The 16,000-nt window shown below is 46.9% G+C and overlaps 1 protein-coding gene and 1 long non-coding RNA gene across 14 annotated transcripts in view; one reads left to right on the top strand and one right to left on the bottom strand.

The window, feature by feature from the left end:
* Positions 1-9,407: 9,407 nt before the first annotated feature.
* Positions 9,408-14,456, bottom strand: LOC103560636 (uncharacterized). 2 transcript variants are annotated; one of them, XR_011524511.1, is made up of 4 exons: positions 14,349-14,453; positions 13,418-13,550; positions 11,893-12,084; positions 9,408-9,933 (listed from the first exon to the last, which is right to left on the bottom strand). It is a non-coding gene; the product is annotated as an uncharacterized lncRNA (long non-coding RNA). The 2 variants fall into 2 exon arrangements; XR_011524512.1 differs by lacking the exon at positions 13,418-13,550 and having other exon boundaries at positions 14,349-14,456.
* LRMDA (leucine rich melanocyte differentiation associated) overlaps positions 14,366-16,000 on the top strand; it is a 1,072,656-nt gene continuing 1,071,021 nt past the window's right edge. For all 12 annotated transcript variants that reach the window (XR_011524502.1, XR_011524500.1, XM_070566722.1 and 9 more), the window contains exon 1: positions 14,366-14,588. Coding sequence is in view for 10 of the 12 variants with exons in the window: in XM_070566722.1 (XP_070422823.1) it covers positions 14,559-14,588 (30 nt within the window). In the remaining 2 variants the exon portion in view is untranslated. The remainder of the gene's footprint in view (positions 14,589-16,000) is intronic.

Genomic DNA, 16,000 nt, shown 5'->3' on the forward strand with positions numbered 1-16,000 from the left:
GCTGCCTACACCCTAGCCAGATCGAATTTCTTTGTTCTCCCCACATGTCCTATGTTTTTCCACTCCTCTGTCACCTTTCCCTGGAAGGCCTTTCTCCCTCATCTTGTTTTCCTGATCAAAAGAGATGATGTAGATGTTTTGACCTTTTCCTTTCCCCTCTTTCTCCTTTCTTCCTTCCATGAACTTGAATATAATATCTAGAGCTGTAGCAATCATCTTGTGACCATGAGGAAAAGTCCAAGAGAACAGCAGAGAGAGACTTAATCCTGATGTCACTGGGACACTGAGCCATCTCCAGCAGTCACCCACCTCCCAAACTTTTGTTATATTAGAAAAGTGAAATACCTATTTAAGTCAGTGAAATTGGGGATTTTTATATTTGCAGTCAAACATATCCTTTACCTGTCCCTTTTAGCAAATCTTGTTTCGATTGGTGTTAACCACCATTGAAATACCACCATGTGGTGGTCTGAAAAAGTTTTAGAAACCTATTTTAGACTTGCCTTCAAACATTCTTGAGGTATGGCTTTGGTACTTTAGAATAGCCCAAGGTCACCAGGAGTCAAGTCTGGTCATACCTTTAACCCTCAGTGTTTCTGTAAACTATTGTATGGTGGACATATAGTGTTTTTTACCTCTTTTGTCTGCCTCGCATCTGAATCCCCTTCCTGTTTGTTATAATGCAGGGCCTGCTTCCAACTTCAGAAGCTGAAAGGGCCATATCCTCCTTCTCCCTGCCCCTGAGAGCTGAGGCTCCACTAATGGGATCTTTGACTCTCAAGAGGTGAGCAGAAGATTGGGGTAGGTTGGAAACCCTTCACGGCAGCCTCAGAGACTCTGAGAGCCCAGCGGCAGCATTGAGCCCAATGTAATGGCGTTGACTGTCTAGGGGAGGCAGAGTGGAGAGGATGGTTGCTGCCATGTCTACTGTGATAATGGCAGCCACTCAGGCAGTGGCCTAACCAGACTGTTGCAGTAGCATGACCAACTATATCCTCTATTTCCCAGCCACTTTTGGTTCCTGTCCATTCCACAAGTCTGGGTCTCCAGTGTTCTCACTGATTTTCTGAGTCTGATATCCTTCTGATAGATTCCTTTTCTGCTTAAATTAGCCAGAGTCAGTTTCTGTCACTCACAACCAAGAATATCAATTGATTTACCATAGCCTGGCTCTTTGGGTGGCTTCTAAACAGATCTTATGATGATTACCTCTTAGTTGTGCCCATGGGCTCCTGTGATGGGTACTGGTGGGGACCCCAACACCAAGAAGCCTGACTGAATACCTCCAACCCAGCCAGGCAATGATTTCAACAACAACAATAACAATTCAGTAAAGAGAATGTCATGCCAGAATTGAGTGAGAAAACATAATGTTCAGATGATTTTATTGAATGCTTATTGTGTCTTGGACACTATTCTAGGTAGCTTCACGACATTACCTCATGTACCTGTTACCAAAGCCCAATCAGAAAAGAATTATCCACATCTCGTTCAAGAATGTACAGAATTTCTACCCTTTACTTCCAGGCTTCTTTTCCCACAAGTCTCAATGGCACTCAATATTTCTGAATAAGGTTTCTAATGCATCAAAGGACACTGTCAAGGTCAACGACCTTAGGTGGAAATCAACTCTGATTCTTCTCAGCAAAATTTAAGAGCTTAAGTGCATGGTACTTTGGAGTACTCAAAAAAAATGTATGTGGAATGCAATCAATGGCATGGGAACCCCTCTAGAGTACATTTCCTTGGGAGGGTGGTGGGCTGAAGCATTGGAAATCTTGCGTATGAGTGCAGTGTAGAATCAAGGAAGAGGTAGAAGGTTTTCCCTCCACACAGCACTGCACTCTCCCCAACCCTTGACCTTGCCCAAGATGCTTTATGTCTCTGGGCTCAGTGTTTATTCTTCTTTTCTGTTTCTTTTTCTATCTCTATCTCTACTTCTTCCCTTCCTTCCCCCACACCTTTTCCAAAGCATTAATTTAGGGCATGAATAACGTCACCCCTTTTATTCCCTGCAGAGTCTACCATGTACATCAACGATGTTCAATAAATATGGTTATATGAATGCAATTTCAAAGATTTTTCTTTCTTAGTCCTCATCTTTGCTACTGAACCTTGTGACCTCTTGGGGACTCTCTATCACATGGTTCTTTTGCCACATTCTCACATTCACCAAGTTTCACTTGAAGAGCCAAAGGCCTTACCATGTCCTCAGTCTCCCTTCCCTGCTTCTTCAGAAGAAAAGGGAGCCTTTTTGCCACCCACTGTGGGGGACCAGCCCCTTCAGCAGAGATGAAGGGGTGTCAGGGTGAGAAGTGGCAGCAGTGGCCTGAGAAGCTGGCTGATGTGGGAGGGTGGGTCTGCCAGGCTCGGGGGTGAGGGGATGGGGGAGAGTCTGATGAGGATCAGCTCTGTCAGAGCATCAGCATCATCTTCAGCCTCCTTCCTCTTTAATGATAATTAGCCCCCAGGTTTTGTAGACTCACTCTCCCTTTGACATGGGAACTCTATAATAAGCACTTGTGGAATGAATGAAGGAGCTACTTCCTGCAGAACCAAAGTGTGAAAGGAGTTAGTAAACATGCCAAAATGAGTCTGGTGGTCATGGGAACCAAATGTAGATTAGCCCAAAGTGTCACAAAGATAAAAAGTAGGGGAACAAAGTCTTTCTGGGAAGGACTGTAGTTTACCTACCCCCAGGTGCTTCTGCCCGGCTTTAGTTCTCCTCACCTCCGTGTGAAAGCCTCCTAGACTGCCTCCTCTCAGCCCCACTTCCCAAACATGCTTTGAATGGACCCTGCTTTTCCCCAAACCCTCATGGGCCACTCATTTTCCACCAGACTTAGCTCCTCTCCTTCAATCTTCTTATCATCAAAGCTTACTTTCCACTGTCCCTGCAGACTAGCCATCCAGCCAGACTGGGATCTTCCCCCTTGTACCAACACACCCTCCTCAGCCACATTGTTGCCTCTGAGGCTGCCTTGTGTTCTATCCAACTCAGGGCTCAGCTTCCCCTCCCCCAGCTCCATCAGAGTAGATCATAAGGCTTCAGCATGTGGTGGGCTCCAGGGTCCAACTGCTTGGTTCCAAAGAACAGTACTGTCATATTTCCTAGATATGTGACTTGGGGCAACTTTCTTAACCTCTCTGAGGTTTCCATTTCCTCCTGTGCAAAATGGGTGTAATAATGGTACCTGCCTCACAGTTCAGTGGGTAAATTAAATGAGACAATGCATGTACCTGGCATGTAAAAAGTGCTCAAAGTGGTTATTACTATTGTTATTATCCTCCTGTGTTCTTTCTTACCTCTGAACCCCTGGAGTGCTGTTTGTGCCACTCATCTCGCACATAGTTATCTACTAATTGATGATATCTTTTCTTAGCTATTTAAGTTCATGTTGTTTAACTTTGTGTTTGTGTGTAGGTTCAATCCCAATGAAAGCTCCTCTAGGCCTGAACCAGATGCCTTCTTCATATTCCCAACACAGACTAGCAGAGGGCTAAGTAAAAAATAGGCATGAATGAACATTTATTAGGACAAGTAATAAAATGTCCAGTGCCTGTATAGTCCTTTCACAACCATGATTTCCCTTAATCCTTACAACAATCCTGTAAGGCATGTACTGTTATTCCCATTTTACAGATAGGGAAACTGAGGTTCACAGAAAGGACGTCACTTACCCAAGTTCTAAAGGTCAGGGCTCTTTCCTGCCTCATAAAGGCCTCCTTCAGCTTTCAGAAATTCTGGCAATGCCTCCCTATTGTGCTCTGAAGCCCAAACGCACCTTCTCTGCTAGCCCGGTTCAGCATCCCTGCCAGCTCTAACATTCTTTCCACGTGTCCATGGGGATAGATGTTGGAGATATATTATTAAATGAAAAAAGCTGGTTATGAAAGAGCAGGGAGGGACACACACACCCCCACAGTTAATACATGTCGCCTAGAAAGCAGGCTGCAAGGGTGTCTATGTGACCAAATACTGGTTATCTCAGGTGGTAGGATGTGGGTATTTTAACTTTCTTCTTGCTCACCTGTATTCTACTGCAAACACATTACCTTTATAAATAGAGATAAAACAGTACAAGTTTTGTTTGTTTGCTCGTTTAATGGAGATGAAGATGCAGTAATCTCCAGATGCCTCCAGAACTCTCTTCACTTCCTTGCCCCTCTTGGTTCCCTTTTACTGAACAAGGCTCCAGATGAAGGCAACCTCTTTCCTCTCCTTCCTTCCTCCCAGTTCTGAGCCTGGTGGGCAGAGGCCCATCCCTGGCACCTATTAGTCACAGGTTTGAAATGCAGGGAGGGTTGGGGAGGGAGAAGTGATTGGTGTGGGGTGGGAATTTGGGGATTCTTTTATCCCCTGCATCTGAAAGGCTGACAGGCTCTTGAGGGGTGGAAATGACTGGTAATTAGTGAACCTTCTCCGCTGCACACACTAAAGACACACTTCACAGTCTCCGTGACCTCTGCAGCCCGGTGAGGCTTTGTTATGTAGATATTGCTAATTGGGTGAGTCACTTACTGAAAACAGCTTTGGGAGAGAGCACCGTGGGCTGCTTCAGGGAGGCTTTCTACCAGAGATTCTAACTCAGGAATTGGGGGGGGGGGGGGGGTGGGCGGGGGTGGCAGCCTTGGCCCCTAAGTAACTCTACCCTCAGACTTCCCCACAACCTGGAGTCAGCATGTGAGTTGTTAGGGGAAGGGTTAAGCTATGGCCTTCCTCCTCCTCCCTCTCTCCACCTCTCCTTCCTTCAGTTTATAGATCATCTATTCTGGGCAAGGCTGGGAATATTTTGAGATATAAACTGCATTCCCTACTTTCAAGGAGCTGACCACCTAGAGAAGTTAGGGACAGATATAAATGTACATAACAACACCACACAGCAGGCATCAATGCTAGGCACACGGGAGAGGATTTACAGTGATGTTTCAGACCTTGGTGCAATCACTGAATGCTGGAGCATTGGAGACAGCTTGTCAACAAGGATGGGTAGCACTTGGAAGGGGTTATGGGGAGAGGGATTCCTAGGATGAGGGACTTTATGGACAAAGGCATCTCCAGGTCACTGTCGCATCCAAATCATGGCTCCCAACACTCTGAGCTTGGTTCAGATGTCCGATGCGCAGAGTGCAGTCGGGGGAATGACCCACCAGGCCCTCAAATGTGCTGCGTTTACATTGTCAAATGCTGTTGGTCCTAGGCTGTCCCATATGTTGCTTCCCCCAGGGGAGAGCGCAATGCATGTAGACTTTTAAATGCATCGTCCCTCCCCCTTCCAATCAGATATTTTGGTGAATGGCACCATCTTGGCTCCTCCATTCTTGGGGCTCCCAAATGGACATCAAGTCCTTGCAATTGGGCTGCAATCTCTTTGCAGTCTCTCCCTTTAGGCTCTCACCACCCTTTGTGGGGGGTTGGGTGCACTTTCAGAGACTATGAGGACATTTTCCTGACCACACTCTCTTCTAATCCATCCTCCCCACAACTGTCAGACCGATTGCTCTAAAACACAAGTGTAACCACTTGACTCCCACTGTGCTCAAAGTGAGGCCTACTTAGCTCTTTATGATCTGGCCCCTGCCTGCCTCTTTGACTCTCTCCCTATCTTCAAGTCACCAATGACCTCCATGTTGTTAAGTCCATTGGTGAATTCTCTGTCCTCAATTTGCTTGGCCTTAAGTAGCACTGAACAAGTTGATCACTCCTTCTTCCTTTTATTCCTTAACATTTCATTTATAAAAATTTTCAAACTCATGAAAAAAATTTAAGGAACAGGATAAGGAATGTCAATTCCCTTCACCTAGGCTTATCAGCTGTTAACATGTTACCACATTGGCATGCTATTTCTCTCTCTCACACACACTTTTTTTTTCCTGAACCATTTGAAAGCTGTAGGCATCTTGATGTTTACCCCTAGTTTCTTCAGCTTGCATCTCCTAAGGAAAAGAACATTCTCTCACAATATAATTAGTACTCCTAAGAAAAGTAATGTTAATATCAGGAATATCAAATGGCTCAAATTTAAACATTCCCAATTGTCCCTAAAATGTCTTTTTAGCTGTTTTTTTCCCCAGTTCCAATTCAAAAAAGGATCATGCATTCCACTCGGTTGTCACGTCTCTTTAGTCCTTTTTCTTTGTTGTTGTTAAGGAAGATTCACCCTAAGCTAACATCCGTTCCAATCTTCCTTTATGTTTTAGTATGCGGGCTGCCAGCACAGGCTGGTTGCTAACAGTGTGGTGTGGGTCCACTCCTGGGAACCAAACCTGGGCTGCTGAAGCAGAGCATGCTGAACTTAACTGCTAGGCAACAAGGGCCGGACCTCTTCAGTCCATTTTTATCTAGAACCTTCTTCCCTTTTTTTTCCCTCATGATATTGACATTTTGGACTGTCTAGCCCAGTTGTCTTGAAGAATGTTCCATTTTCTGGATTTGTCGGTTTCCTTATGAGTGGATTCTGCTTAAACATTTTGGCAAGAATAGCAAATAGGTGGTATGTACTTTCCACTGCGTCACATCAGAGTCCATATTGTCAGGTTGTCTCACTTTTGTAGATGCTAAGTTTGAGCTCTTGGCTAGCGTTGTGACCACCAGATCTCTCCACTGTAAAGGTACATTTTCCCCTTTGTAATTTATAGGTAATCTGTGGGGTGATCCTTTGAGATCATGTGAATTCCCTCTTTACCCCATGTTTTCAACATCCCCTGATGCTCCTTGGCTGAATCCATCATTGCAGTGGAACCTCATCTTTTTCTATCACTTTCTTTTCTTGGCTTCCAGGATCTGACTTGCTTTTGGTTCTTCCTTACCTCTCCAGCGCTGCTCATTGTCAGTCTCTCTGTGGTTCCTCCCCTTCTCCTTGACTTCTAACTCTTAGTGATCTAGGGGCTCATCTTTAGATCTTTTTCATCCTGTCTCGTAGCTTTAAATGCCATCTAAAAGCTGAGGACTCCCAAATTTCTAACTCTAGTCCAGATCTTTTTCCTTAACTCTCTGTATCCAGCTTCCTCCTTGACATTTCCATTTGTGTGTCTCAAATTCATCTCAAACTTCTCAAGTCCAAAAGTGATCCCCTGATCCCACCATCCCCTATTTGCTTATCCATTTCTGTATGACGACTCTGTCCTTCAAGTTGCTCAGGCCAAAATCTTCGAGTTACCCTTGACTCCCGTGTTTCTCACACTCTCCATGTGAAATCCATCAGAAAATTCTGTTGATGTCATCTTCAAGATATATCTAGGTGTTCACTGTTCACTGTCTCCAGCATTCCTGTGATAGCCTGCTGTCGGATCTTCTTGCTTTTACCCTTCCCTGTCCATGGTCTGTTCCACAACACAGCAGCCAGAACAATCCTTACAAAATGTGGGTCCTCCGCTTAAGGCTCCCTATCTCACTTGGAGTACAAGCCCAAGTGCTAACCTCAGACTTTCAGGCCTTAGATGATCTATCCCCTCCCTGTCCTACACCCAGCCCTGTGATTTCATTTACCATTACTCTCCTCCTTGCTCACTTCACTCCAGCCACTCTGACATCCTTGTTGTGTTCCAAACCTGATAGACAACCTCTTGCCTCAGAGCCTTTGCACTTGCTGTTCTGGCCACCTGGGACATTTTCCCCCTAGATGTCCATCTGGCTCTCTCACTTCCTATAGGTCTTGGCTTGAATATCACTTTCTTAGTGGGGCCTTCACTGATTACCATATCTACTCCTGGCACTTCTTATCCCCCTTCTCTGCTATATTGTTCTCCACAGCACTTGACGTACTCTGTATTTACCTGTTTATTATCTATCCCCCTACTGAAAGGAAGCTTTACAAGGGTAGAAAATCTGTTTTCTTTACTGCTCTGTTCCCAGATTAGTGTCCAGCATACAGCAGGCACGCAAAAAATATTTTTTGAATAATTGAATTTCCCATACCTCAACATAAGTTGTAAACCCTCTTGGTTCTAAGTAACAACTGACAGTCTAAAAATGTCTGCATTCTCTCCTGGCCCTCATAACTATTGCAGTAGATGGGAGACAGGGTGTGCCTCAGATTGGAGTTCAGTGTTCAGATCATAGCTATGTGATGAAACCTATGAATCTAGCGTTGGTATGTGTCTCATGTGTTCATGAACTTGTCTGTTTGTGTCCTTTTGTGTGTCTGTGTCAGTACGGTCATGTATCAAAGTTAGTGATTCTTCTGTGTTTTCTTCTCCAGGAAAACCATAGATGCTATATGGGGCTGTAGAACTTCTATGTGCCCATGAATGCCTCTGCTTCCAGCTGTGGTATTGCGAGGCCTCACCCCATGCGTGCTTTGGACTGAGGAGCAAGCCAAAGCCTGGTGTGGCTGTACCTGGGATACTCATCTTTCTGGCCAGGGTGACAGTCTGCCCTGGCAAGCACTTGAGTTCAAGTTCACCACTCAAGTATAAGCAAAGCAACAACATGACAACACGAGACTAAGGGAACACTTATAGCTTTTGCATTTGCTGTTCCCTCTGCCTGGAAAACTCTTCTCCCAAGTCTTCTCATGGCTGGCTCCATCTTATTATTCAGACTTCAGCTCACTTGTTGCTCCCCTTAGAGAAGCCTTCTCAGAACACTCCACAGCTGTCTGAGGCTGTGCAGTCTGTGCATCACAAAGCATTGTGAGTGGGGCTGAAGTCTGGCCCACGCTCTGCTCATCAAGGATTTCACAGGAGAAAGGCTTTGAAGGGCTAGCAGAGACCTTGGACATTGTTTCTAAATTAGCATCCTTCCCCCTCCCTCACTCTCTCACATTGTCTGCTTTTGTCTTCATGGCATGTATCAGTGCTATCTGAAATTATGTACTTCACATACTTGAGATTACCTTATTTATCTACTTGTTACCTGTGTCCTCCCACCAGAATGTAAGCCTCATGGGGGTAAGGACTATATCTGTCTTGTTCCTTATTGTCCCTGAAGGGCCTGACAACATAGTAGGTGCTCAATGAATATGTACTAAGAAGTGCATGCTCTTTCATTGTTTTGGGGAGATGTACATACTTACTTGTATTTCTATTTTAGAAATAAATAGTTCCTTAGATCAATTAGTTTACATTTTAGGAAACTGAGGACATTAGGAGTGAAAGGATTCATCCATGGGTACCCAGCTAGTTGGTAGCAAAGCTAGGTCTTAAACCTAGGATTCATAGACCAGGGTACTGGCCACTGCAAGGCTTGACCAGCTCTTCCTCTGACCCTCAGCCTTCTGGTGCTGGTGATGCCACGTGCTGGTGATGCCACATGTAGCTGACACTTGCTTTGCCCCAGCTCAGAGCTGCAAAAAAAACTGGGGCTCCTTTCAAAGAAGTGGGAAGAGACTCTGAATTAATATTGGTAAATCACGCCAGAACCCTCATGTGCACATAATCCCTGTAAATAATTATAAAAGTAAATCTCAGTGACAAATTTTTTATTTTATTTCCAGGAACACATCCATTCATCATAACCTCTTCAGGAGTAGGGCAAATTGGAGCACTGGGTAGTGAATACAATTTGCAAATAGGCAATATAAGTATAGAGAAAATTAATATGTATTCCTCAGTACTCTAAAAAGAGAAGAAGAACATTAATAGCCATTTCCTTGAGGATAGAACTTTGAAAATGCTACTTCTGATTCATCATCATGGGGCTCCATATGAGAAAAATGGTTACAACATGACAAGAAGCGGTTAGATGTGAAATGGCATCTTCCTGGTGCTCCTCCCGTCTCCTCACCCTGTTCTTACTGGGATGTGGGAGGAGTCCTGTTTAGTTTTCTTCAGAAGATCAGAGTTCTGGCCTAGGGTCAGCTGCTCATTTGCTGGGTGACCTTGGGCAAGTCCCTTCCACTTTAGGCTCAGTTTCCTCAGTCAGTAGTTGGAGTAGATGATTTCTAAAGTAGTGAGTTTGGGTGATCACAAATCCAAATTACTTGGGGGTACCTGAAAAAAAGTACAGAGGCCAGGCTTGACCTACTGAACCAGAATCTCATTTGCCAAGTTTTGTATATTTTAACTGAGGTGAGGGGAGGTTCCTTAACCTCTAAGTGGTAGAACCTTTCCAAGGCAAGCTGGAAGGGTACCCGGGGCTAAGACATGGCTCCCCTCTCCCTCACTGGACAGGGTAAAGTTGGCAGGTTCTCCTGGTCAATGTTCCTTCCCTTCCCCTCTCAAAAGTCCAATAAGAGCCCCTCTCCCTCCTGAGCTCAGCTAAAGACTTGGCGTATTGGGCAAGTTCCAGGCAAGTTGGGAAGTATGATTTGTTTCTCACTGCTGTTTTCAGGATTTGTGAAAACAATGCTAAGAGATTACCAGATAGCAGTTTCAGTTGTAAATTCTTTTTTCCCTGCTCCTTCCATGCCAATCCCCCCCCTTCTTGTCTTTAATTATAAAAGTAATACGTGCAATGTTGCAAAAATCCCGGAAAAGAAAAGCAGAAGCACCTTCCCTACTCACTTTCCCCAAACCTGCTCCCTCCCACAATGTTTGCATCTTAATAGACAACAGAACCTTTGAAGATCCAAAGAGAAGAGAAATCTGAGGCACTGAGAATTAATTATAGTAATAATGATGATTATAATAGTAAATAATAACAATAAGCTAACATTTGTGTGATGAATACTCATTCCAGACATTATGATTGCATTTAATATACATTAAAAAAAATTTAATTGTTCTGATTGGGAGACCAGGGAGGTGTTTTGGAGCAGAGATAATCCTCAGTCCCCTCACATATGTGTAAATACTGCAGAGATGAGCCTGGAAACCTTCCCTCTTTCCTACACTTCCTAAATTCCCTCCTTTAGGCTGAAGTGAGGCTGCTTTAGCAACAAAGAGTATTTTGTATGCAGATGTCCAGCTTTTTTTTTTTTTTAATTGAAATCTGAATGTGGTGAGTCTGAACTAGGTGCCAGGGCATGATTAATTACAGCAAACATCTTCACCTGCCCAGGGAGTGGGCCTGAAAGAAATGAGGCCAAGCTAAATAGAAATCTGGCTAAGGATAGGTAGGAATGATGATAAAACTTTGCTAACTGGTCCTGTCTTTCTCTCAGCTGCTGATGCATGGAGTTGGAAGATTTAAGGAATCAGTTCCCGTTTGTTTCACTGGTTCTGGCCGACCCCTGAATCAACTCCCTTGATTGGAAATAAACAGGATCTTCCTTTTTGTCCCCAGGAATGCGATGGAGGAAGGACTCTAGGGGAAATGGCCTCTTCTGCCAAAGAATAATAATAATAACAAAGATGACAGTAGGAATAAAATACTGCCCTCTTCATCAAGGGTGATAAGGAAATGTCCAGTTGCATGTGTTGAACCTACTCACTCTCCACGTGCACATGTTAGAGCTCCAGGATTTCCAGCCCAGGTCTGATGTGAACTTGCCAGGTCTTCATGAATGCACTGTGCAAACTGGGTTACATGTCTCAATTTTGGGTTCAAAAAATAGGATCGCAATTACAGCATTTTTTGTTGACATAGTATTGCAAATGTCTGAGCACGAATCTCTCCTGAAGGGTATGTCTTAGTCATGTACACACCCAGAGCCTAGCACAGTGCCTGGTGCTTGGAAGCTGGGGCAGAGGGGCTGTGGAAGAAAATGGGGTGAGGCAGGGGGCACCTGCAGCTCACTCTCAATTGTCCATTTAATGAGGTGAGAGGACTGAAGAAGAACCTGATTAACTGCATGAGCCTTCCATTTCCCTCAGGGTTCTTGGGACAGAGCAGAAGGAGCTGAGTTCTGGAGGAAGCCCCAAGACTTGTCTCCTCTTGTTTACTCAAGTAAGCTCCTTGTATTCCAAAGGAATCATTTGTCTACTTCCTGGGCCAGCCTTACCTCTGCGGTCCTTTGCTCGCTCCGCCCCCAAAGGGAGGGCCACATTACCTGAAGAACTTTAACTTACTATTTAATTTTCCTTTTTGTTCAAGAAGGTGATGGGAGGTAGAGAGATGTCTCTGTTCCCCTATCCAGTCTTCCTTGGTCCAGAGACACAGATTCTTTTTCTCCTCCTTTTCCCGCCTCTTCCTCTCCTCTCTTTTGCCTTCCCCCTCCTTCTTCTCCTTGTTCTTCTGTCCTGAAGACTAACTTCCAAAAGCTGAGGGGAATAAGGAGAGATGAATCCAATCTGTTTCTAGAGAAGCCCTCCCCTGCTATATTCAGCAAATTTCTACTCTGCTCAAGAACTTTCACTAGCTCCCTATTGTCATCAGCTTACATTTCAAACTCTAAAGCCCATCTCAGTCTGAGCTATCTTGAACTTTATTTTTTGTGATTTCCCCAATTATCTCTCCCTTATAGTCAACTGACCTTCCCAATGTGTTCACCTAGTGGAGACAACAATGGGTAGGGAGGAATTCTAGGCAAAACTAACAACTAAAAGCAGAGGATGGGAGAAGTAGAAGAGGAGGCAAGAGAGGTAAGGGTTGAAGGGATTATAAAAGATCTTGAGGGACATACTAGAGATTTTGGACTGTATTATTAGTTCATCAGGAGCCACTGAAAAACTTTAGGTAGGGTCAAATCAGGCTTATAGAATGATCACCCCGGGGCTAATGTAGAGGAAGGAACAGTAGTGAGGGGATCTCGAAAGGTAGAAAAGATCTCTGCCCACTTTGGGGTCACTGGCAGATGGTGTCTGCAGAACAATCTATTTTCAGAAGACACAACTGTGTATGGAGGCAGGGGCATGGATGAGATGACCTCAAGCTCCCTGCTCCTGGGGGTGGCGGGCAGGTTCCACTTTCATCTTCAAGTAGGTTTAAGCCTCTTTCCACACGTCCTTTCCTGCAGGTCAAAGCCCTTCTAGGAAGGCAAAGGTGAAAGGTGCCTGGGGAAGGCAGAGTAACATGACCCTCAGGGCCTGTGCCCACTTCCTGCTTTTCAGGCAGGAAAGCAGACAAAAGTGGACAATGGATCAGAGAGGGTGTGTCCAGCAGAGAAGGAGGGAGGAGCTGGGGAGCCGGTCTGTGGGGGAGTAGGCCTGGGGAGATTTCCTTTGATCCCCCTTATCTTCGGAGGGCAAGCTTTCTTTTTTGGCCTGCAGGATCTTTTGTTGCAGCATTTCCTGGAACCCCCCCCCCCCCTCCCCCGGCCAAAGTAAACACAGCCAAATCCGTGTTCTTACAGCTCCACTTTGCTGTGTCCACTCCTCCTAGCAGAGAGAGACACAGGCAGGTCAACCCTCAAAGGTCAACAGGGCTCTTCAGAATGCTGACAATAAGGGCTCACATTACAATGCGTTGGCACCAGGCCTGAGAGACAATGATGTTAGCCACAAAATGCTTAACCACGGTCATAATTATCATCAGCTCACAATCAGGGGTTTCTAAGTGCTGTTTTGACACACAGAACAATGAAAACCCCTGTGAACACCTCCTTGATGCAGAAGGGAGGCTGCAATTATCAATAGGCCTACTAAGTTGAGGTACCTGCAATGCGTGTGAAACCAGGAGTCTGGCACATCAGGACTCAGTTTTCCCTTCTTTATTTGAATGGTGCCTATACCTCTTGGTATAAGGAGAGCAGAGTGGAGTGGCCAACTAAGGCTGAGCTGGCTCTTAGCTGCAAGAGGATGAGTGACAATATGAGAACGAATTGGTTTGTGCATCCTGGGGATGGAGGTGTGAAGGCAAAAACAGGCATGGAGAAAATGTGGATCCTTTCAGTTGAGGACAGGTATGAGCTTCTAGTTGCCTGCCTACTGGGCCTGATTTCATCCAGACAGGAGGCAGCAATGGCCACCCTCACTCCCAGATGAGGGGAAGGCGTGTGTCTGTGTGTGGGCTGATCCCATGGATGATTTTGAGCCTCACAAATACCTTTTCCCTGTGAGGAGGGAAAGAATAAGAGAAGCCTGAAATTTGGCCATACTGTCAACTGGGGTGCTATCAGCTGAGCCAACCCCTTATATAAAGGAAAATTCAAATTCCCCCGCCTCCCCCTACAAATGGAAACACCAGGGAAACCAGGCTTCTTTTCAATCTCTCCACTCCCCTCTTCCCCTCAAAGTTGGCAAAGGGAGTTCCGATCAAGAGGCCCCTCCTCCCTGCAGTTAAGGATAGTTACGCAATCCAGATTGTGAAGTACAGGAAAGGCCCGGCTCTCCACGCCCCCGCTAACGCCTGGGATGGGGCGCCCCTGATGGGAAGCCCCTCGCCCCAGTCTGCCCCCCGCAGTAGAGCTCTGGGCGTGGAGTTTTGGGGACCGCTCTTAGTATTCCCCTAAGCCCTCATGGGGTGGTAGGGTCCCAGAACTCCCGGGGCCGGGGCAGGGGGGAAGTCAAAGGGTGCAGCACTCCCGTCGGGGCGCGGGGCGCCGCGGGCCACCTGTTGCGGCGCAGTGGGGGCGGCCGAGGCTCACCTGCGCGAGGGCCGGCCGAGGGCGGGCGGGCGGCGGGCGCACAGCTGAGCCCAGGGCCGCCGCCCGGCCCGCGCCCCGGTCTTCCGCCAGGTCAGCTGACCGCCCAGTGCGGAACTACGCGCCCGGCCCGCGCTGCCCCCGTCGCCGCCGCCGCCGCCACGCTCCGCGCCCAGCGCCCTGCACTTGGTGCCGCGCGGCCGCCCCGTCGCCATGGCCGGGCTTGTGGTCAGTGGAACTCAAGTAAGTCCGCCGGCCCAGCGCCGCCCCTGCCTGGGGCACTGTCGGTCGGGGGGCGAGCACCCGGGGCGAGCGGCGCCCCAGGTGAAGCAGGGCTCCTGCCCCGCCTCAGGGGGCTGCGTATGCAGGCGGGGAGTCTGTCCAGTGCCCAGGCCTGTCCTAGTTGCAGACAGACCCCGTTTTGGGCCTGGCACACCCCCTGGCTGTGGAGGGAGGGGGAAGCCCCCTCCCCCCGCAGGTCGCCCAGGTGCTCTCCACCTCCCTGCCGGCTAGTCCTCACTGACCTGGGCCAGCGGGACCCACTTCTCCATCAGGCAGAGTGGGTAGTACCCACAGCCCGCGGTGCTTTTCGGGGCCCACAAAAAATGTTTACTTTCATAGTCAGAAGAAAAAAAGAACTTTGGTTAAAGAAAACGTTTTAGTGTAAATTTTAGGTTTTTTAATTGAGGAAGGGGCCCACCAAAGACAATCATGATGCATCCCTGCAGGGCTAGGTTGGGGGGCTCTACTGCAGACTGGGTCTGGCTCCTCACCATAGGCCTGTTATCCAAGGCAGGTAGAAGGCTACAGTTCTCCAGTTTTATTTCAGCACCTGATTTCTTGAACAGCTGTCTGTGGGGAATGGCAACGCTCCAGTTTCAACCCTACGTGATAGACAATACCCAGCCTCACTTACTTTCAGCCCTGTAGTGAAGCCTTAGGTGTTTTTGGTCATTGCTGGAGGGATGGACTCAGCCATGCTGGGACCCGGTGCCTTTTACCTGCTGGAAAAGTCAGGTCTGTGTTTTTAACCTCTGACTAACTCAGCCCTTCTACTTCCACCTTTGCCTGCACACTCTGGAAAAACAGTTCTGAGGTTTTGAAGCTTTTCCCTTGTATTGTTTAAGGTAGGTAGTGTCAGGCACAGTTAGATTCTGAGATTACTTTGGGCTAAAGGGAATGTTTCCCCCTTCTCCGAGTTCAGAAGTGAGCAGGCCAAGGAGGTACCAGCCTGGGAGAGAGGTTAAAAATGATGTCTCATTTACCTGGCAGGGAAAAGGGGCTTCTGGGAGTTAACATGGCTGCCGAGAGGAAGGGCCTTTGCCCAAGAGGCTTCACTTCCCCCAGACCCTAAGTCCTTGCGTTTCAGACCCAGCATTCTCTGGGTGTAGCTTCTTCTGTTTCCATAGAGGACTTGACAGCTGGCCTGAGAACTTTCCTGTGCCTCCTTTTCTCTTTCCCCATTTCCCAAACTTGATTTTTCCTTCACCCTCTGCTTTTAGCCCACCCTAGACAGCCCAAGGGCAATCTCTGACCTGAGGGTGTGGCATTTTGGGCCCTTGGGGACTGTTTTAAACAGATGGAGCTGCCAGGGGAGGAGCTGAGAAGGCAGACTGGGAAAATGCCCCTGGGGCATTAGTGCCCCATATCTGAGA

This window comes from Equus przewalskii, chromosome 1 (genome assembly GCF_037783145.1).
Source record: "Equus przewalskii isolate Varuska chromosome 1, EquPr2, whole genome shotgun sequence".
In the NCBI taxonomy this organism is placed as follows: Eukaryota; Metazoa; Chordata; class Mammalia; order Perissodactyla; family Equidae; genus Equus; species Equus przewalskii.